The sequence below is a fragment of the Anopheles coustani genome, chromosome 3 (genome assembly GCF_943734705.1).
Source record: "Anopheles coustani chromosome 3, idAnoCousDA_361_x.2, whole genome shotgun sequence".
NCBI classification, from domain to species: domain Eukaryota; kingdom Metazoa; phylum Arthropoda; class Insecta; order Diptera; family Culicidae; genus Anopheles; species Anopheles coustani.
The window spans coordinates 56,609,634-56,628,930 of record NC_071288.1 but is presented as its reverse complement, the minus strand read 5'-3'; the positions used below and the strand labels follow the sequence as shown (position 1 = coordinate 56,628,930).

At 45.0% G+C, this 19,297-nt stretch overlaps 1 protein-coding gene across 1 annotated transcript in view; it reads right to left on the bottom strand.

The window, feature by feature from the left end:
* The window catches only part of LOC131260445 (transcriptional activator cubitus interruptus), a 45,791-nt gene extending 27,485 nt beyond the window's left edge, over positions 1 to 18,306 (bottom strand). The window contains exon 1 of the mRNA XM_058262174.1: positions 17,854 to 18,306. Coding sequence (XP_058118157.1) covers positions 17,854 to 18,218 — 365 coding nt within the window. The 5' untranslated portion in view covers positions 18,219 to 18,306. The remainder of the gene's footprint in view (positions 1 to 17,853) is intronic.
* Positions 18,307 to 19,297: the final 991 nt, after the last annotated feature.

Below are 19,297 nucleotides of genomic sequence, written 5' to 3'. Positions count from 1 at the left end.
TCGGCGATCGGATCACATATACCCACACACACACACACACCTACAGGCATAAGTAAACGGTGCTTCTCTTTGAAATGGTGCAAACACTTGGCGTAGCACGCAATCGGCCTACGTTGGTGCAGCATGCGGGTGATCTTTGCCTCTTCAGTTTCATTTACAGCTACATGCTTCGCCAATTTGCGCGTGATCGTTCGAAATCGCAAATCGCCTAGCGATTAAGCTGCTCTAGCGCGTCGTGTGGAGCAGCACCAAACGCACCGTAGCGGCGGAAGACAATCATAATAATAATAACCATAATCATCAGCATCATCATCACTATTAAACTGATTTATTTGACAGTTTCAAGTAACTCGCAAGTACGTGCGTCCCAGAGCAATGTTTAATAGCTCACAGCGTTCGAGATCGTTATATACGAGCATTGACGCATGCTCAAAGAGGTCATACCATTCGCTAATTTGTGCTGTGTTTTTGTGCTATTTTTGTGCTCGACAAGAACGCATATAAATTCTCCTCGAAGATTTTTTTTTAGTTGATGAGTTTTTATGTTTCGACCAATGCACTTCAGGAAAATTTTTCTTGATCTTTTTAAAATTCAATGGTAGATGACGCACGGACATTTTATAAATTGATTTTTTTAACATTCTTTACTTTCTCAGTTTTTTTCATTGCGAACTTGGTTAGTTGGTTGAAAACACCGTGTACATTAAATAAATCATTAAATAATTAGTACAACATGATTGTGGGTGTGCCCTTGAAGCAATGCAAAAATATTAGAAAACAGTCATGCTCTACAGTTCTCGATCTTTTTAATTCAAAGCACATGATCTACTATGGCAGCATGTTTCTATTAACATTTAAACGAAATATTTCCAGCATCATAACAAAATATCAGCTTGTAGGGTGTGTTAGTGCTACATTTAGCTAAGACCGATAGTAGTCTTTGGTTTGGATTGCTTCTCCTTTTCCATTTTTCAACCATTCCCCGGATTCCGATCGTTCCATCTGGGATTTGGTAGTTAAAATGAAGATATATAGCGTCGAGAAGAAGTGAAAATCGACAGCTCTGTAGCGACGTTTTTGGTCAGCATTCGGTACGTTTTTTATCAGGTTCTATTTTTCATCCAATCCTTGCCCTTTCCCACCGAAAACCGTGCTTCGAATGTGTTCTCCGTCCGTCGCGCTTTGAGGCTTACACACTATTGTCCCTAATCTACGAGTCCTAGCGTGTTTCTGGCGACGCGTGTATACCGTTTTCATCCGATAGGAAGGTTAAGGTTTTTTTCGATCCGTTTTTATTTCGCTTTAGAGACTTTGTCTTTCGGACTCTACCAACCGTTCCCTACCGCGGACCCAAAACGTTTGTTGGTGACCGTGGAAGACAGCTTGTGAGTAAGGACAATCTTGGACAGGCTTCTGTCGAGAGAAAGGAGAAAAAAGGTGACCTCCCATTCGCGTTTTAATTAAGCAATTTGTATGTATTCCAGCGTGTGGTGTTAAAGAATCCTGATTAGCATATTATTTTTTACCTTTTGCCATACCTTCCTCAATACCGTTCCCATCTATGACCAGTGTCACAACGTTTGGTAGCGTGGCGTCCAAAACTCCAACACTATCCAGACAAAAAAAACATTTAACCTGCCGAGTGTTTCTAATCCTAGCAAGTCGCTGAAGAAAGAGCGTGCGCGAAGTAGGAAAGTTAACCTTCCGTCAATTCTTTCCCCCGCCAAGTCGAGTCGACGACTTTATCTACAAGCAGTTAATATTTGATTTAGCACTGCCGACAGCGACCGGTTCCGTGCGCGAGGTGTTTCGTGGTTATTTCAATCTACCCACGGACTGCCAGCCTAGGAAACCACGGACCACAACTCTCAATTCGTTAAATTTATTTTATTTGATTAGCAACCACTTCTCCTCTCCCACCGGGCGAAAGGATCGAAAAGTGATCAAACAGTGGAAAGAAATAGAAACAAAACTACTACTACATTCGCGTACCGATCGTTTAATCCTGCACGCTGGAACGGAGGCGGCGGATCGCGCTGGTTAGTTTTCATATACATTTGTCTTTGCTTTCTTCATCTTCCCGCGCAAACTCATAAACGGTATGAAACATGATTCACTGAAAAGTCGTGAATACACATCGGAAACACTCCGGGTGGCTGAAGAGTGTTGGTCGGGGCCACTACCAGGTCCATCAAAGCCAAAGATTTCAAATAAAGTCGTTAGTACTGCCTGGACTAAAGTAAGACATAGCTGCGTTCCAATTAAGACAACGCGTTGGTACCTAGGGCGGTAGAGGCTATCGAAAAACAGGATCGTCAATGATCGCCGACATTAACGCACTGCCACAAACATATAGCTTGGACATTCTTCAGGTCGGCATCATAGAACAGGTACTAGCGGAAATCAGAGCAAGAAGGATCGAAGAAGCTCTCAGACAAACGCACTCGTCGCCCGCGCATTATCCACCGTTTCAACCTTCAGCACTCTTACGTTGGGATACGTTATCGCGAGGGTCTAATTGACTCCCAGCAGATATAGGTGCACTTGGAATAAAATGATATCTGGTGGAAGGAATCCGAGCCCACACTTCAAAACGGAATATCTAGTGGCGCCAGTCTTATCTGAATCAGAAATTGTAGTAGCAAGAAAGCTTCCTAGATTAGGTTCATTCGTTTGAAGCGACCGAGTGTGCAGTCCGACGAATGAAATAAGTTTACTCAAAATTTCTGTAAAAGCCATAGTAAAAAACGCCGCTTTCCTTCTCAGGCCAGGTCAGGGTTTGCTGAGCTCACTAGCCGGGCATAAAGCTGTCTACTTTTCCTTACGAAACGATCCCGCCATACACGATGGATTGTTGAACGGGGTATAAAAATTACCACTTCACACATACACGCATTAACACGCACATACAGAGGTGCGTACAGCCAGCTCGGGAATTGGTATTGAGGCCTCTGCCTTGAAACTGGGTACCATAAATTTTTTTAATGCTCATCGTTCATGTCTCCCTTCCATCTCTAGCGTGAAAAGGCTACACCCAATTCTTTCGATAATTTACACCTGTCCATCCTATTACGATGTCCGAAATTCGCATCGTCCATCCTTCCAGAGGGCACAGATTTATAAAGCTGTAAAAAGCGTTGGATACAATTTCCACCCAATCTATGCCATCCATCCCAAACCAAAGGCGTCCCAATAACCAACAATGGCAACGGCAACACGATACGCCGACAAGAAGAAGAAGAAGAAAAAGAAGAAACAGCTCGCTAGTGGACCACAATAACAACGGCTCCGAATGGAACACTGCCGAGGCACCTCTCATAAATCAAAGAACAAATCACGCTACGCCTTACGAGGCAACTCATAACCGTCCCAGGCACAACCGGGGAGAGATTGCACAACAGGCCGCCCGAGTGTGAAACGGCCAAACGGAGAATAAAAATGTAAAAACTCAATCTTCTAAATCCGTCCAGTGGCCCGCGGATCACGACGGAATCGATCGATAGCCGCGCGCGCTCGGTCAATCGGATCCTAACCGATCATTTCAGGCTCTCTCCCGGCACCGAAGCGGTTGGGAACGCTTGGAAATAACACGATACTCCCATCCAAATTTCCATATAAATTAGATTTACTCCTCGCACATACACACGAACATACAGGGGTTGCCGACGGGAAATGGGCTTTGAGAAAATGAAGGAAATAGGAATGTACACCCCAAAAAGATCGTTCTCCCAAAATCGAACAAATGTCATCGAAGGGAACGATTCTTTATGACCGCTTTCAAAGAGGCTTATCCGGCCGACTGGGGTTCGAAAAAACTTTCACCAAGCAGAACCGCGGGATAATGAGGCTGTTGGAACACCGAACAACCATGGACGGGTCCGTCGTCGGTTCCGACAGAACCTCCGGTAATGTGTAGAAATTGAGTCATTTTTCAATCCCTTTTCCCAACGCCTATCTTCGGGGCCACTTGTGGGTCACTTCCTTTGACTTTTTTTCTCCTTTTTCCTAGTTTGTTGCTTTCAGTGAAAAATGCGTGTTTCAGCATAAATTAAACAAATTGTTGACCGATCATTCACGGCAAGCGTTCGTAGTTTAGTTTCAGCGCCTCAAAACAGTTCCCCTCCCCGGCAGAAGAAAACAAAAACTCACCACCGAACCACTAGTCAAATCTTGAGGGAGCTGCCTATTCCATGATAACGGAAAGCGCAAACAACCACCTTTTTCGAATGGACGATGACGTTCAGCCACCGCGACCTGGGGTCTGTCCCGTTGTGGAAAAAATACTCTCCAGTACCAGTGTGCAGCAGCTCCTCCGACGATTGTTTGCCCCGCTGGTTAGTGTTTTCGATGGAACGTGAAATATTGCCCGCGCCTGCTGTCGCTTTTCGTTAGCGCTTTTCCAGCTTGATGCATGCAGCCCAGGTTGTTCCGTTGGGCTGGCCGGCGGGATTGTTTGGCGTGTTCCAGCAGCCTGGCAGTTCGGGTTCCGCCAGCGTTTAAAGCCAATTTAGAAGCCAAAGACATAACAAAAGATTACATTGTCCAGCGACGAACCCCGTAATCGTGGACAAACCACACCGATTGATTGTTGTTTATATTTGAACGAGCGATTAGCGCGCCTCCGGGTGAAATTTTTGTTTTTTGTCTTTTCAGTGCCCAAAGTTCTCGGTATTTCATTATTTCCCCTACAGATCGACGAAAGCATGTTCAAACCGTGGAAATTATGAGAGATTGGAGTGTATTTTACCCTTTGGTCCCGCGTAAAACTATCGTTGATTGAGAGATGATAACATCTTTTTCTTTACCCAAGCAAACCCACGTTTTTAAAGGCGCTGTAGCGAAGGAATGTGTGCTGCGGATCAAACGGATCAAGATCTAGATTGTTGGGCTCCGAAGGCGGGCGGCGCGCGCGCTCAAACACACACAAACAATCAGTCACGATCGTGGCACGACAGAAAATGCCTTATTGGCAAGATCGTAATTAAATAAACATGTCTATTCGGACACATTCGCGAATGGTACATGCCACACGCGACCAGGGTAACGTAAGCTCGCTGTATTCGATCGAGGGATACGAGATGCTGCGAAAGAGATGGATTATTTCAATTGAACTGCGATAGAAACTTGTATCCCTGACGGAACCGAACCGGCTTCAAACGCCAGCTCATGCATGCGTAGGTTGGCTGGTTAGTTGGTTGTAGCCTAGGGAACTATACTTCTCTCTTTCTTCCGCCAAGTCTATTAAACTAATAATTCACAACTTAGCGCAAAACGCTTGTCGACGCGACCCACAGTCTTTGCTGCGAACGAACCGTATAGGTTTACTAACTTGTTTGCTTTTATTTGGTACGTGATTCAGCTGTATTCAAGTGATTTATTTACCTCACAGCCCGGTCCTCTAATGGCTCAACCAGGGCTCTAAAACGACAGTTAAAAGTACAAAAAACGGCACAATGGAAAGGCACGCAGTATGCCTAATTGACTGTAAAATAAAATCTATCACCAGTTCCATGGGGCACCCAATCATATATGTACATCTCGCAGCCCAATCTGAGACCGTGGGTAGCTGAATCGTTGAAAATTCAATCAAACAACATCAAACACTCACGGCAGAAGAGGCAATGAAAATATCAATGGCACAAATGTGGCAGTCGCGAGACGTCTCAATCGCCATTTTATCCCCCCACCGATCCCAGACCGATTCCGTAGCGCCTTGGCAGCGTGGCCATTGTTAGCATGTGCTTCTGCCCGCTCCGTAGTTTTCCTTTGCGGGGTCCTCGCATTTGTTTGGATATCTTTCGATTTTGTTTTGTCTGCCTCTCGCCGATTTCGAGAGGGCCGCCCGAGAATTTCACATTGACCCGACGCGCCGATATGCTGAGCTGGAGTTTGGAGTCCACAATTGCGATGCTACTGGTCCAAATCGTGAGTGGAACCAAGTACGGCTACGAGGAGCGTAGGGATCGCTTTCCCGGCCTTCTTCCTTGGCGATCCTTCGTTCGCTACATTTTGTATGTGTTTACGCGCAATTAAACGAATGCACCGATCAGCATCGCCAAAACTTTCCTTCTTCTTTAAATTTCGTTCCGTTGTTTCTTGGGCAACCATTTTCGTGCGTTCGCCAATAATCATCTTCGGACACTCTCGAGCTCGTCCAGAAGGTTGGACACATTAAAACAAAACAGGCTGCCGTACGCCAGAGCGATCTTTAAAAAGACGTGCTTCTTTACGTCCACCTTTATGATTTCTTCCAATGATCTGGTAACTTAGAAACCCTTCAATATATCCCTCGCAAGCAGAAGGAGCAAGTGTGTTCTGGAATGACTTAATATTTCGGGGCAGTTCGTTTCGTTTATCGTACGAAAACTACACAGCCAACAGACGGCTGGCCCATGGACACACCGTCGGAACACACAGGCACCGGTTTCTGCGCGCACGACCAGATTGATTAGTTCGGCCTCGTTGGATGGCCTCTTTGCTGTCGTGTTTTCGCCACCGGGCTCGAAACATAATTATGATGATTGTGAACCGGCTGCCCATAGGCGGGGTGTTGTTGGGTGCTTGAAATAATCAACGTCCAAAGGAAAGAGAAGAAGAACTTTTACATGCTTCAGGTTCTACATGTGTGTTGAAGCCATCAATCCTACCGTTCAATCAAAACAGACTTTTGAAATACTTTTTATTTCTTCAAAAAACGATCCAGAACATACGAACGATATTTCTAATCTTCTTTTCCATAAGCGAAATAAGGGTTTTGAATTGAATTCTCGTCTAATTTTTCACCGGAAAAATGACTCAATGAAAATTACCCAGAGTAGATCAATCTAATAACCTGCGTCGCTCCGGAAGAGCATTTTGAAGAAGGTACCTGCACAACAACTTCGTAACCAGAGCGGCGCCTGGTGGTACTAAATTGGGAGAAAAGTGGCCGCCTGTTTGCCTATCAAACAGTTTTGGGTGTGTTCCCTTTTTCTATCACAGGATTGCCGGTTCACACACAAACACAGGCTCATTACATGATATTGTAATTAAAAATTCCTCTACTATATAATCATCCGTTCCGAAAGACGACGATGACGGGTCCACTAGACCCGAGTGATGCCAGATCAACATCCAGTCTGCTATCATTTTAATAGACTCGTTCCAGGGTTCTTCAGACACCGATCCAGGTTCTGGGTTGAACCAAAAGTCAACAAAGAAACCGACGCAACGGCAAGATGAGCTCGCCCGGCCACATATTCTCGTTCACTGTTATTAGCGGCTTTTTTAGCGCTCAAAACCATTCTTAGACGGTCCAAACAGGGCCACGGGCAGCATCCTCTGGCCGTTTGATCGTGGCCCGAAAGTATGAATTTTCCCACTCGAGTGTTTCGGGATGTTGTCTGATGATATATTTTGTTACACTCTCTTTTGTCATCGTCACGAAGGTCCAGGGAACGGATCGGAGGGGATCAACCGGAGGCTCTGAAACCTATCCGTGGTACAAGCTAATTGGGTGCTCATCCGTTTAAAGCACCTGAACGATACTGGGGATTTAGGTTATTATTGGTCCAGCTACACTCCAAGTTCGTTCCTTTCAGCATGAAGCCGGAAGCGATTTGACATGTCCAATATATCGGCATCTGACCTCCGTCATGAAAAGTACAGGTAGTCCTACATTGTTGCAATGTTGCGTAAAACTTTACACTTTACATCAAAAAATTGGTAAAACTCAAAGGATCAACGGCAAATTAACTCAATTGAGCTGCAAAAATGGGATCGAACTACAAATTTGTAAAAAAAAACTATTGGCCTTCAACTCTCAGATAAACACACAAGGATGTATCATCAAAAAGAAAGAAAACATATCAACAACCTTTCGTGCCGCACCTTCAGAGGCTTTTCGAACAAAGACATTACAATTTTAAATTTATCTCTCGGCATGCTGCTTCGGGGTTTTTGCCTCCGTCAAACCATTCCTTCCTATCAGGCTATGGAATACCATATCTATGGAAAGAGACCCCTCAACCTACAGGTTCGAAAGTGCTCGGACATAACACATTATAAAAAAAATCTCTTGGGATTCCGGGTACCCAGGGGTTCTCCCAGTGAATGCCAAGACCTCGAAACTCGTTTGGGATGAAGTGCATTTCATCTTAATTCCACGAGATGAAATCGTATAGAATAGACCTGTCGGACAGAGCTTGACATAAGGGTGCGTCGTCTTTTGCTGGGATGCGTCAGGCCAGAAAACACACTCACAGAAAATCGGGAAAAGAAAGAAAGATTGAGAACGGTCGGCAATCAGCAATGCCGGAACACCAGACCGGATCGGATCGCTCAAGACCATGTGTTTTCTCTCGCTGAAGCCGCGCGATCCATCCCTCGATCGAGGCTCGTACTAATGAATCCGTAAAGTGGAAGTGTTTGTTAGAAGTGATGCGCTAGTTACCTGGGCCTTCAAAATAAATCACTCATCTCGTGGTTCGCCTTTGATTTAATTGGATTATATTTTAATTTACAAACGTTTATTTTTAACGTAATTATTAAGTATATAAGAAACAATTGTGATAGAATTATTTTTTTATGGATATTTTGACATGGTGAAGTAGGGCAACAAAACATTTACAACATGCAAAAAAGACATCGATGCAGCCATGCACAAATATCTACGGTTCCGATGCAAATTAATGATCGTTCAACATTCCACCGTGGATTCCATGCTCAATTTAACAACGATCAATCTCGCTGGATCCGTCCACGGTCGGTTTCGTCTTCGCTCCGTCCGGCAAGTGCACTCCACGACACCAGTCTCTGCCGCACCATTCACTGCAGCATCGGCTCGGCAGCGACAGCGGCGTTAATCACCTTGAATGACTGCATTATTTCGGCAGCGACAGATCGCACCAATTCACCCGGACTTCTCCGGACTACACCCTACCGTGCGGTCTCCATTCGTCAGTCCGTGATTGACTTGTTATCATTCATTTTGCTTCGATCGCAATCTTCGCGTGCCAATCGACACGGAAGGATGCGGGCGAGCGCGAGTACGACCCCGCTTCGTCCGTCGATCTCCGACTTTCCACCAGCTTCCATCAGCGATGAAGATGAAATTTCAGCGCCGTACAAGTTTTCTCCCGATCCGCCCGGTAATATTGTCTTGTGAGAAAACGTTCCACTAGCCTAACGGCTAAGTGACATTCGATCCGTATCGTGGTCTCCATGGGATTTACGGTGAGGAGCGTGGAAGTGTTGAAGTGTGAATAGGTGATGAAAATGTCACCAAAATGACGCCCGTATGAAACCTAACCACAAAAACAAAACTCCTAAATTGAGGGACCAAATGATGTCCAAGGCAATCCACGATGACCAAGTGTTGTGGTGGCTGTGTCGCGTAGATGGTGTGTTCTTTCACATGCTAATTGCCATGGATGGTTTGACAAAACTGTCGTGAGACAGAGAGAAGAAGAAAAGCTAACTCCTATAGCAAAACGGCCAGCGTACGAGCTGCTGTCAAATTTTGCACCCTCTTTGAGCAATATGCAAATAAACAAACCGGAGAAAACGCTTCCAGATTGTGTTGTCTTTTCGCCACGGTTCGGCGAAGAACTTGGCTTGGAAAACTCAACCCCTTGAGCACATGGCCCCTGAGTGACAAAACACGTTGGACTGTCCCAAAGAAAACACCAGCAGCCGCAGAAGCTACATTGGCAGTCAAAAGGTAGTAGGAATTCAAATATTAACTCACAAAAAAGGTAATAATAAACAAACAGTCGTATGATGTGTGAAATGTGAGCGAACAGGCGCATTCATCCCCCACCACCGAGGGCTTTTGCTTGTCCACAGAACGCAAAACCATACAAACGGCTGCTGCCCGCGTCTCTCGACGCCTAAACGACAAGAAACATTTTTTCACACTCCGCATGGAAGAGACTTTAGATTTTCTCCACTTCGGAAAGTGTGCTTGTGTATGTATGTGTATGTTGCGGCAGAAAACTCGTCGATACTTTAGGGAAGCTGGGCCAGACTTGTTGCTTTTGGAGAGCGCGTCGTTTGGTGTTGTTTATTTGCACAAACAATATTTAGAAAGTAACACGTCCTTCGCCCTCTTCGCTACCATTTGTCACAGAGTAAGCAAAAGGGACTTGGGAGACGCTTTATCCATCCCATGTGTCCCTATGTTCCGAACCCCAGAAGTTCTTGTGTCTTGGACGTTGGAATCTCGAAACTTGTTATGTTATGTTTACTTAGTTTGTTTATTTTTCTTGCTCCCTTTTGAGCAAAAATAGGATTTCTGTGTTGGAAGGACTTATCTTCAGGACTCAAGGATTTTTCCTGATTAATTTTCTTTGCCCTTAGCATTAACGATGCAAATTGGAATGCTTCATTAACGTCAGCTTGTCAACAAGCCATGGCCACAACTGTTTAAACGACGATGCATTCTCCTATGCAAGTATGTACTTTTTTGAATTGATCGGGTAAATTATGTATAAAGTTCATCTCGTAAGATATAAAATATAAGAGAGTTTTGCAAGAAATATTTCATTTTGTTGTAAACTGAGAACAGACAAAAAAGGATTACATTAAAACCATAATGATAATAATAATAATACACGAGAGTAAATAACAGACCAAATTGGACCTGCTTATTTAATCGAAACGTTGACTAATTCAAGCAGGTTTCCTTTATTGCTTCGATTTGACTCTGCTTGGTCCCTAAGGACCTAGTAACATATAACATGTGTATAGTGATTTTTAATGTGAAATACTAATTTAAAATATGTTAGAAGTGTTTTCAATATTTTCCATCGTTACTTATCAACTTGTCAGCAGTACTAACATTTCAGGTGTTGATTTGTACATTACTTTACAAGAAGAACTTATTTGTAGATTTTGGGAATTTTTTCAGTTTAAGCTCGTTTATCATCCATCGTCGTAGGGCTCATCGCGTGGTCCTGTGTTTATTGTTGGTCGCCTTCAGCCATCACTGTAAGCTTATTTATTGGCGCTGTCTACCTTGCCTGCTTCTGGGAAGATTTCTGATCGCATAAGCTCGAGCACACAGGTCGGACTCGTGGACACTAGGTACGAAAAGGGCTGCAATTGTCTGTTCCGGGAAAAAAAACCCGCCTCATGATCAGCCTATCTCGTGAGATCTTGGCAACTGGTTAGCACTTTTTTCTGTTCTATGCTCTGCTTTCTGATCTCCGTTCTGGTCGGTCCTTTTTTGGGGTGCGTTTTGCACTCTGTCCGTACACGGTCATCGTTTTCCTCGCCTGTCTTACCAGTGCCTTCCAATGCACTGTCATCTTAGTACTCGCCGTTGTGTTTAGAGTTGTCTTCGCCTCCGTCGATGGTGTATGTCCATCTCATTATTGTTCTCTTTCTTGCCTTTCCTCGAGAACCGACCGGATATATTCGAAAAGCCTGCGCTCGATTGGGACCTTGAAGCCTGCCTGCATTCCACCTCATCTTCGTTGTTGTTTCAGTTGTCGTGGTCGCTGTCATCCTCAGAGCAACCGCCTTCGACGTCGTCGTCGTCGTCGTCGTCGTCGTCGTCGTCGTCGTCGTCGTCGTCGTCGTCGTCGTCGTCGTCGTCGTGTGGTCTTGGTTATAAAGCTCAGGAGCTCCATTTCTCGTTAAGCTGGAGCACTGGCGCAGATCGTGGCGCAGGAGATGCGATTCGAAAAAGGCCACTACCACCCGTCATCGTCATCACGGCCACTCTCTTCATGCCGGCCGTCTGCCGAAGGGATCGGCGGCCATGATTGTTTTCTTCGATCTTCCTTTCGCACGCTCGTTCGTTAGCTTCGGTTCATTCGCTTTTTCCCCCATTTCCCTGGTAGCGAGTCGACGTGGACGTATTCCGTGACGGGGCAGTCGCATTTGGAACCACGATTCCCGACTTTGGCCGCTCCCATCGCGAACGAAAAGCTTGCCGGGACAGAATGGCCGCGTTTTATTGCGCTCCAAAACAAGCAACCTGAATTAGCTGCACGCTGAAGGTTGTGAGTTTCCTGTTTGGAAGTTTCGATAGGAAATCCTCCGAAGATGTCAGGAATTACAAGGATTGCACGTGACGCAAACCTCGACACATTGATGATGTCGCTATCGACCCCCTTGCTCCTTTTCACCAACGAGTCGAAAGGAGTAGATCAGGCGTTTTAAAGCATAGTAATTGAAATGATGCGTCTGCTACGAGTGCAGATAATTAACCGATCGTCGATGCTGTATACTTTTTTCCATGTTCGCTCTCTTCCTTTATTTTGATTTTTTTCTACCAACGCTTTCCCATAATCGGAACTTGTCAACTCACCATTTACTGTTTCTTGCCGCTGTCGGACCGACACAACTGGTCAGCACTACTGGTTACGCCAGTGCGCTATTGACTTCTAGTGTTTGCCGCAAAAGGAACTTTTCTCGCGATGGTGCGAAAGATTACCTCTCCGTGGGGAAAAAGCTCTCGAGTACGATCGAGTCGGTTTTTCGCCCCCTTCCTCTATCTGGGAGGTGTTTCGCAGGTGAGGTTTTTAATTTGCTACGACTTCCATAATCGACAGCTTTCAGATTTCTCAGTTACGCTATCAGACTGCACCGAGAGGTGTATGTCATCATCAAACCATATGCCTACTTGTATCAGTTTGATAGAGATGTTCAATTTTTTGTGTATTTACGACGGGAATGCCAAGTTCGTATCGAAAAGGTAATCAATTCATAACATGTAGTTTCTTATGAATTTGTCAACAAGATCTATTCCTATGAATCTTTGTACTAGAGAATTTTTCGAATCTCTAAACATTCATGAATCTTGACTATGCATCAAAGATTCGTTAGTGTGCAAAGGATAACGTTTTGAAGAAGGATATCGTTTCCATTACTGCTCGTTTTCTGAGTGTCATTTGGAGTACTAGCAATTCACGATTCTTTATGATTATTTGAAGATCCACGAATCTCTCATTTAAAGATTCGCATTCATTCATATGCAGGACAGAAAATGCTGAATGACTGCATGACGACGTGATGAAATTAAAAGAATGAAATCATACATTTACATTTACTCTCTAGTCTGCTTTCTTTCTGCTATTTAAAATTTCTAAGATGACACAAAGTAATCTCGATTCATCTCCTCACCGTGACTTTTGTTTGTAAAATTATGCCTTCTCTTTTTAGTGACGCAATTTCGAATCTTCACATATCACATCACATATTATACCACTTGTATCATTGTAGTCGATTTATGGACTTTTCAAGCCCAACAAAACTGTCAGCTTTCCTCGAGTCATCTCCAGGAAGGATCTCCCGAGCATTTGCAGCCGATCGGATACATATCTGCCTGATCATGACCAGTACAATATCGACCAAATTCTAACGTCCGAAGAATATGAGACCATCAAGAAAACAACTTGGCCGCTCTTTGTGCATTTTATGGTCGATCCTTTTTCTCGTATCAGCATCTTCTTTTATCCTATATCTTTATGGTATGCAACCCGAAAGGGAACAGGAGCAGTGGCAGCACCCGAAGCATGACTTTTGAACTTGACTGAACTCGACGTCAAGATAAAGCCAACGAAAAAACCGTTCCCTCAAGACATTTGGTTTTGTGCAAACAGAAACGGCAGAGAAGAGAAGGACCTTTGCTGAATGGACAATTTCGGAGAAAACGGACGGTCCGCTTCCTCCTGTCGCTGGGTCTTTCGGTTTAATGCTGTTGCAGGATTTCTATGAACAGAACATGAATGTTCTATTATTTGTGAGAACTTCTACTCCGACAGTAATGTGTTAATTTGTAAGGGTCGATTGCCGACATAAAGGAAAACCAGCAATATGCCCACATTTTCCAGGCACATGTGCCACTAGGAGCCGGAATTATTTCGGGTCTTATGCTATATCTTTTTATCCTTCAATGACCATAACCTGTGTATCAGCAGTAACCGACTCGATGTAAAAAAAAGGAATTCGATTTTCACCAAGAACATCAAATACGGTACAAATTATCGATGACCCAAAAATTGAACTGATAATTTTCGATACACGATCAATGGTGTTCCACGGTGATGGTGTTGATTTACTTGACGTCATGTGATGGTGTGAAGATCGAAGCGGATATACAAAGCTCTAAGGCTTTTTCTCTGCGTACGGATTGTGCAACATGTAACAGTCCGAGAAATTCAAGGTTTGATGGGTATCACAGAAATAGAAAGATGACAAGCAGAAGAGGCCGTAGACCGGTAAGATATGCCCTTCTGTGTTAGTGCTCGTCAGATTCACTTCGCAAAGAAAATACGAAAACCGCATATCTCGCGGCAAATGATGATCAACATTTGTGGTTTCGGACAGCAAAGTAATTCGATACTGCCGATCGAAAAAGAAGAAAAAGGCATTGTCATTGTTCCACACAATTTGATAATTTGTGGGCGTATGCACCTTCCTTTCTCGATTGTTCTAATCTTCAACTACAACACCCTGCCCAGCTGTCACAGGAAAAACCTGCAAATGGATCTCATCACCATGTTCCTCATGATCATCGCGATCTTTAAACGCTCCCTTTTTTACTCTTTCATTTCAACTGCAGTTTGAGGTTAAGATACGATTGGAGGAGCCGCAGACCTAGTCTATAAAATTTGTTCAAAAAATAACCAACTCATCCGTCTGTTCCCTACCCTTGCAGGCAACCCTACTCTACGTTTCCGTGGCCGGAAGAAAAATGTGACAACTGAACATTATCGGATCGCGTGCTATATAACAAACTCGACCACGAGGAGTGAACGGAATTTGGTGAAAATGACGCGTCAATTCCGGTCCAATGCTGCATACCCACCGTGTCAAGAGCGGATGGTTTCAGATGTAACCGAAAAAGTGTTACTTTTCTTCACTCAACGACCAACACGACGAAAGAGCAGCTCATCTGCGGTTGGCTGATGAATGGAGGAACGTGTGTCCGACCGTGTCTGTGTCTATCTGCACTTGCCCAAAATTGAACTGAATGAAGAGCGAGTGGTGTTAAGAAACTCATTTAGACAAGGGTAAAAAATACAACCAAATTAATCACTCTTTAGTTGCATTCATACGACACATGGAAAAGAATGCGACTGGACTGGCAACTGTCGAAATTTGATGCGCCCCAAAGAAGACTAAAGTTACCCACATTAACTGGAAGCGAGTAGCCACAAAATTCGGAATCCCTCCCCGCATAAGCAAATCTGAGGATGAAACAGGATGCGATGCTGTCACGAAAGGAACGGTCGTGATGATGGATAAACGGTCAAAGCCGATAACTTTGTTTTTTTTTCTGGATCCCAAAATGTCGAAGGCGAGACGTTAGGTGTCAAATGTCAAAGACGCGGGACCGAATGCCGCTAGGACGCGTTTGTTAACCTTCGGCGATCAAACATATGCTAGCCAACAGCTCGTTTGGCAACGGAACTCCTGCCGAGTTGCAATCTTCCCGGAACGCAATAAGCCGCATTCAATTATGCATCTTCAAAGGCACTGTTTTCGGGCCGGGATTGATAGGAGGTATTGTGCAACAGCCTTTCCTTTAAAGTATTGGATGCTGCGTGTCTGCTATTTTTTTTATTTCCTCCAAGACCCTAGTTAAGCCGAACGCAACGGGACCCGATCGTTAAGCATCATTTCGACTTAATCCTGGTGGAACACCAAAACGTGTTACTACAGCCGACCCTATCCTATCGATTGTCCGCTCACGCAGCGAATACCAAGGTTAGAACGGCTGTCGAATAACTCTGGTTGAAAAGCAGGAAAAGTGTGCAGATCTCTCAACATGTACCAAGCAGCATGAAGGATTCCTAACGAAGAAAGTGTGGCAGGTCATTCCGACCCGTTCCGCAGGGTGTTTCTCGCTATGGCCTAGCCCAGGAAAGTTGTCCTTTTTTCTTCGGTATCAGCGGGAGGGAGGGTTCGACGAAACCTTCAAAATCACATGCTACACAAGTGCACGTCTCACAGCGAGGACTATGAAAAATAAGGACTCGCAGAGAGTCGTTATTTTGTATGTTTTTGTTCATTGCTTCTCCACACTTTCTTCTAGCACACATCACAACCGTTTAGATTTTAGAAAAAGCCGAACATTGAAGAAACAAAATACTTTCCCGCTTTTCAAAATACAACTTGTGAAAAATGTAGAAAATTATCATGTCCATATTTCATCCCTTACCACACCACACTTCATCCCTTCATCGCGTGGGACCGACTTTTGGAAGCATCTTCATATCTCTGTCCCACCGACACGCGGCAAACACCACTCCCACTAACGAGGAACGATGGAACGGTGTCCGATTTATCCTTGGTACCTGCAACCGTGGACTTGTCAACTCAACTGGCATCAACACCCCTTGCTTCACGCTTCTGTTGCAGCGAAAAATCTCCGATTTCACAGTGTTTTCGGGATACAATCACCTCACTGACAGGGTTTGAGCGGAACGATAAATCATCATTCCATTTAACGCATATGATCGTCGTGGAATGAACGGTAAACGATTACCCGGATTAACGTGACCTCGAACCGGAGCGAAAGTTGATGAGCATCAAAGTAATGTTGGAGTACATTTATTGATGCACTTGGCAGGGTAGCAAATTCGCGACATCATACCTTTTTTTTGTAATTCATGCTAAACCTCGTCGCTCCACGACAATAATAAGTAAAGGAATTTTAATAGATTAAATTTCGCCATAAACTTGTAATCTGTTTTTCAATGTTGTGTTTTAATTTAATTTTGTGATTGATTTTTTTTTTTTGCATCAAATTTCTTTACGGTTAGTACTGTTTTCTTTGCATTCGTCGTTAACGGGTCCAGTTTTTGTTTGGATCTTGCCGCACCGACTCTGTCGCGTTTGGTAGATGTTTTGCTCATAATATTCATTTTTTTAAATATAACTCCATCGTTTGCTGCACTTGCGAATCCGTTCATCAAAAAATACGGGCCCGCAGTACAACTATCCAGCTTTCTGTTTATTTGGCCGAATCGGGACCGGTCGCTGGACCTCCGGGACGCTTTTATATTGCCTCATTAATAAACGGTGCATCTTCGCTGACGAGAACGCAATGTCCAAACGCACATATTTCGCTGCCTCAACAGACACATACACCTCCCCCACTAGTGCTGTGTTTCACATGCCGTTGATTGACTCTGTTTGGGGAGAAGTAATTCTTGCAATAGCAGCATCCCCATTAAATACTATTTTTTGTTCCTCCCTATTTCCCTTTCTTGCACCGGGATGCAATTGCATCGACATGTTTACGGGGGTCGTCGTTTGTTCAGGCCTCTGTACAACCGGAGTACCATCGGTAGACTACAGTGCAATGCGTTGCGGGCATCATAAAAACTGTCTATTTTATTTATAAATATGTGCCTTTTCCCCTAATGCTGCCGCCGGAAACCCTTTCTGGCACCTTGCCGGCCGGCAACGATGCCTTGTTTGGTGGATGTGTTTACATGTGTTTCCGTGATCTTCGTGCCATCCGTGGACCTTTCGAGATCGGCGCTCAATTCTAATCATATTTTCCTCCCCACCGTGCACTGACACTATCGGCGTGTCAGCTCTTCACGACGGGCTGGGGTGAAAGATTATTGACGAGCGATGGACATAAATGTTCCACGTCCCGTGTCGAATCAAGATGCTCTCCTCCCCGACTTTAATTGATATGGATTTGGAATGCAGTAGCACTGCACTGCTCGAATGTATAAACACATTGACGAGCGATTTGCTGGCTGCTAATCAAAAACAAAAAAGTCTGAGTGAACTCATGGGGTTGTGTAATGTTTCCTTCACATTTCTCCTATGAAACCAGCAGCCCGCAGAGAGCTGAAAGTAATGACGTCTACAATGCAAAGCACGTGTCGCTCGTTGACTTACCCATGCGGTGCAGCGTGGTGCGGATGATGGAACGATGAGGCCGCGGCAGATCCTGTCGGATCCCAGAGGTAGCGGCCATCGTGGGGCGAGCGCTGCTCGAGCCCGGCCGCGGCAGGAAGTTGCGTGTGGAATGCCACAAAAGCCGACGGGATTTGCAGAGGACCGTAGCCGCCACCACCGCCAGGACCATTGGCCGCCGCTGCCGCTGCTGCAGCTGCTGCGGCCGCCGCCGCCGCCGCCCCTAGTCCATGCGCCGACAATCCTGCTTGCGGATGATGGTGCGCATGGTGCGCGGCTAGTGGATGGCCGGGGTGATGGAACGGGTGCACTTGCATATGCTCGTGGAAAGTTTCTTTCTCCGGCATTGTGTGCTGCACACCAGGACCTACTCCGAATCTCAACTCCTTTTTTCTCGCCCGAATGAAACTAGCACACTATCACTAGAGCAATAGCTTTTTCTTTTTTTTCCACTGAGACACTATTGCCCCCATGTGACTCGAGTAAAATCGTTTCTTCCAAACGATACCAAACACTGATCCAGATTGTTAGCAACTTGATAAGCAATCTTTTACATTTACCATCTTATTTCTGCACGAAACACTGCAACCGCCGACTCGTAATCAGAATCTGTTCAAACAACGTAGCACTACGTTCGGCTGCACCTGTCTGGGCATAAATTTAGGGACTACAACAAGACAAGCCCTTACTTCACAAACCCTGGTTCGCACACTATTATTCGGTATACCGACAGTCAGTCGGCACTAAATATTCACTTGGGTTACACTTGGATGTTTCTCGCACTGACAAATGGTAACTAAACTGAAGTTTAAAAAACTGCTACACACACCTCGGTGATTTTAAATGCCGTCGGACACACTACCTTTCCCGGTCACATTCCAATAAAGAATTCGTAGACGAGCGCGGAACAAGACAATCTAATAGCACACCAGGCTGGTTTGACAGCTGGTAGCTAACAACACCACATCAGTAAGTGACAGATTTTAGTTGCTGCCGTTGTTGATGGTAATAGAGCAACGGACGTTTGTCGTCCGATCACGCGGAAACAACTCTCGGCCCCACGGAGCCAGAAGAATTATCAGCGCACAGTTATAAAACTGCTATAACCACTGTATTCCACCACGCTGCCGTTTCGCTGGAGCCAGGAATCAACAACACTCGCACGAATGGGTTTTGTGTTCACCTCGTTTGAAATTGATGTGATCGAGCGTTATGGGTACGATCGATCTGTCTTACACGGAACAGCACACCCGTCTCGAGACACTGATGCAACCCGAACGAACTCTCAGCATCGACTTCTGCGTATGGACTGACTGCTCATCGCTTGGCACGGAGTAGGATCAGCGCACCGTCAGCGGCATTCCGGTACGATCCGACGTGACCGCACGCGCTCGCTGTGTGCGTGTGGGTGCGAAATGGACGAAAG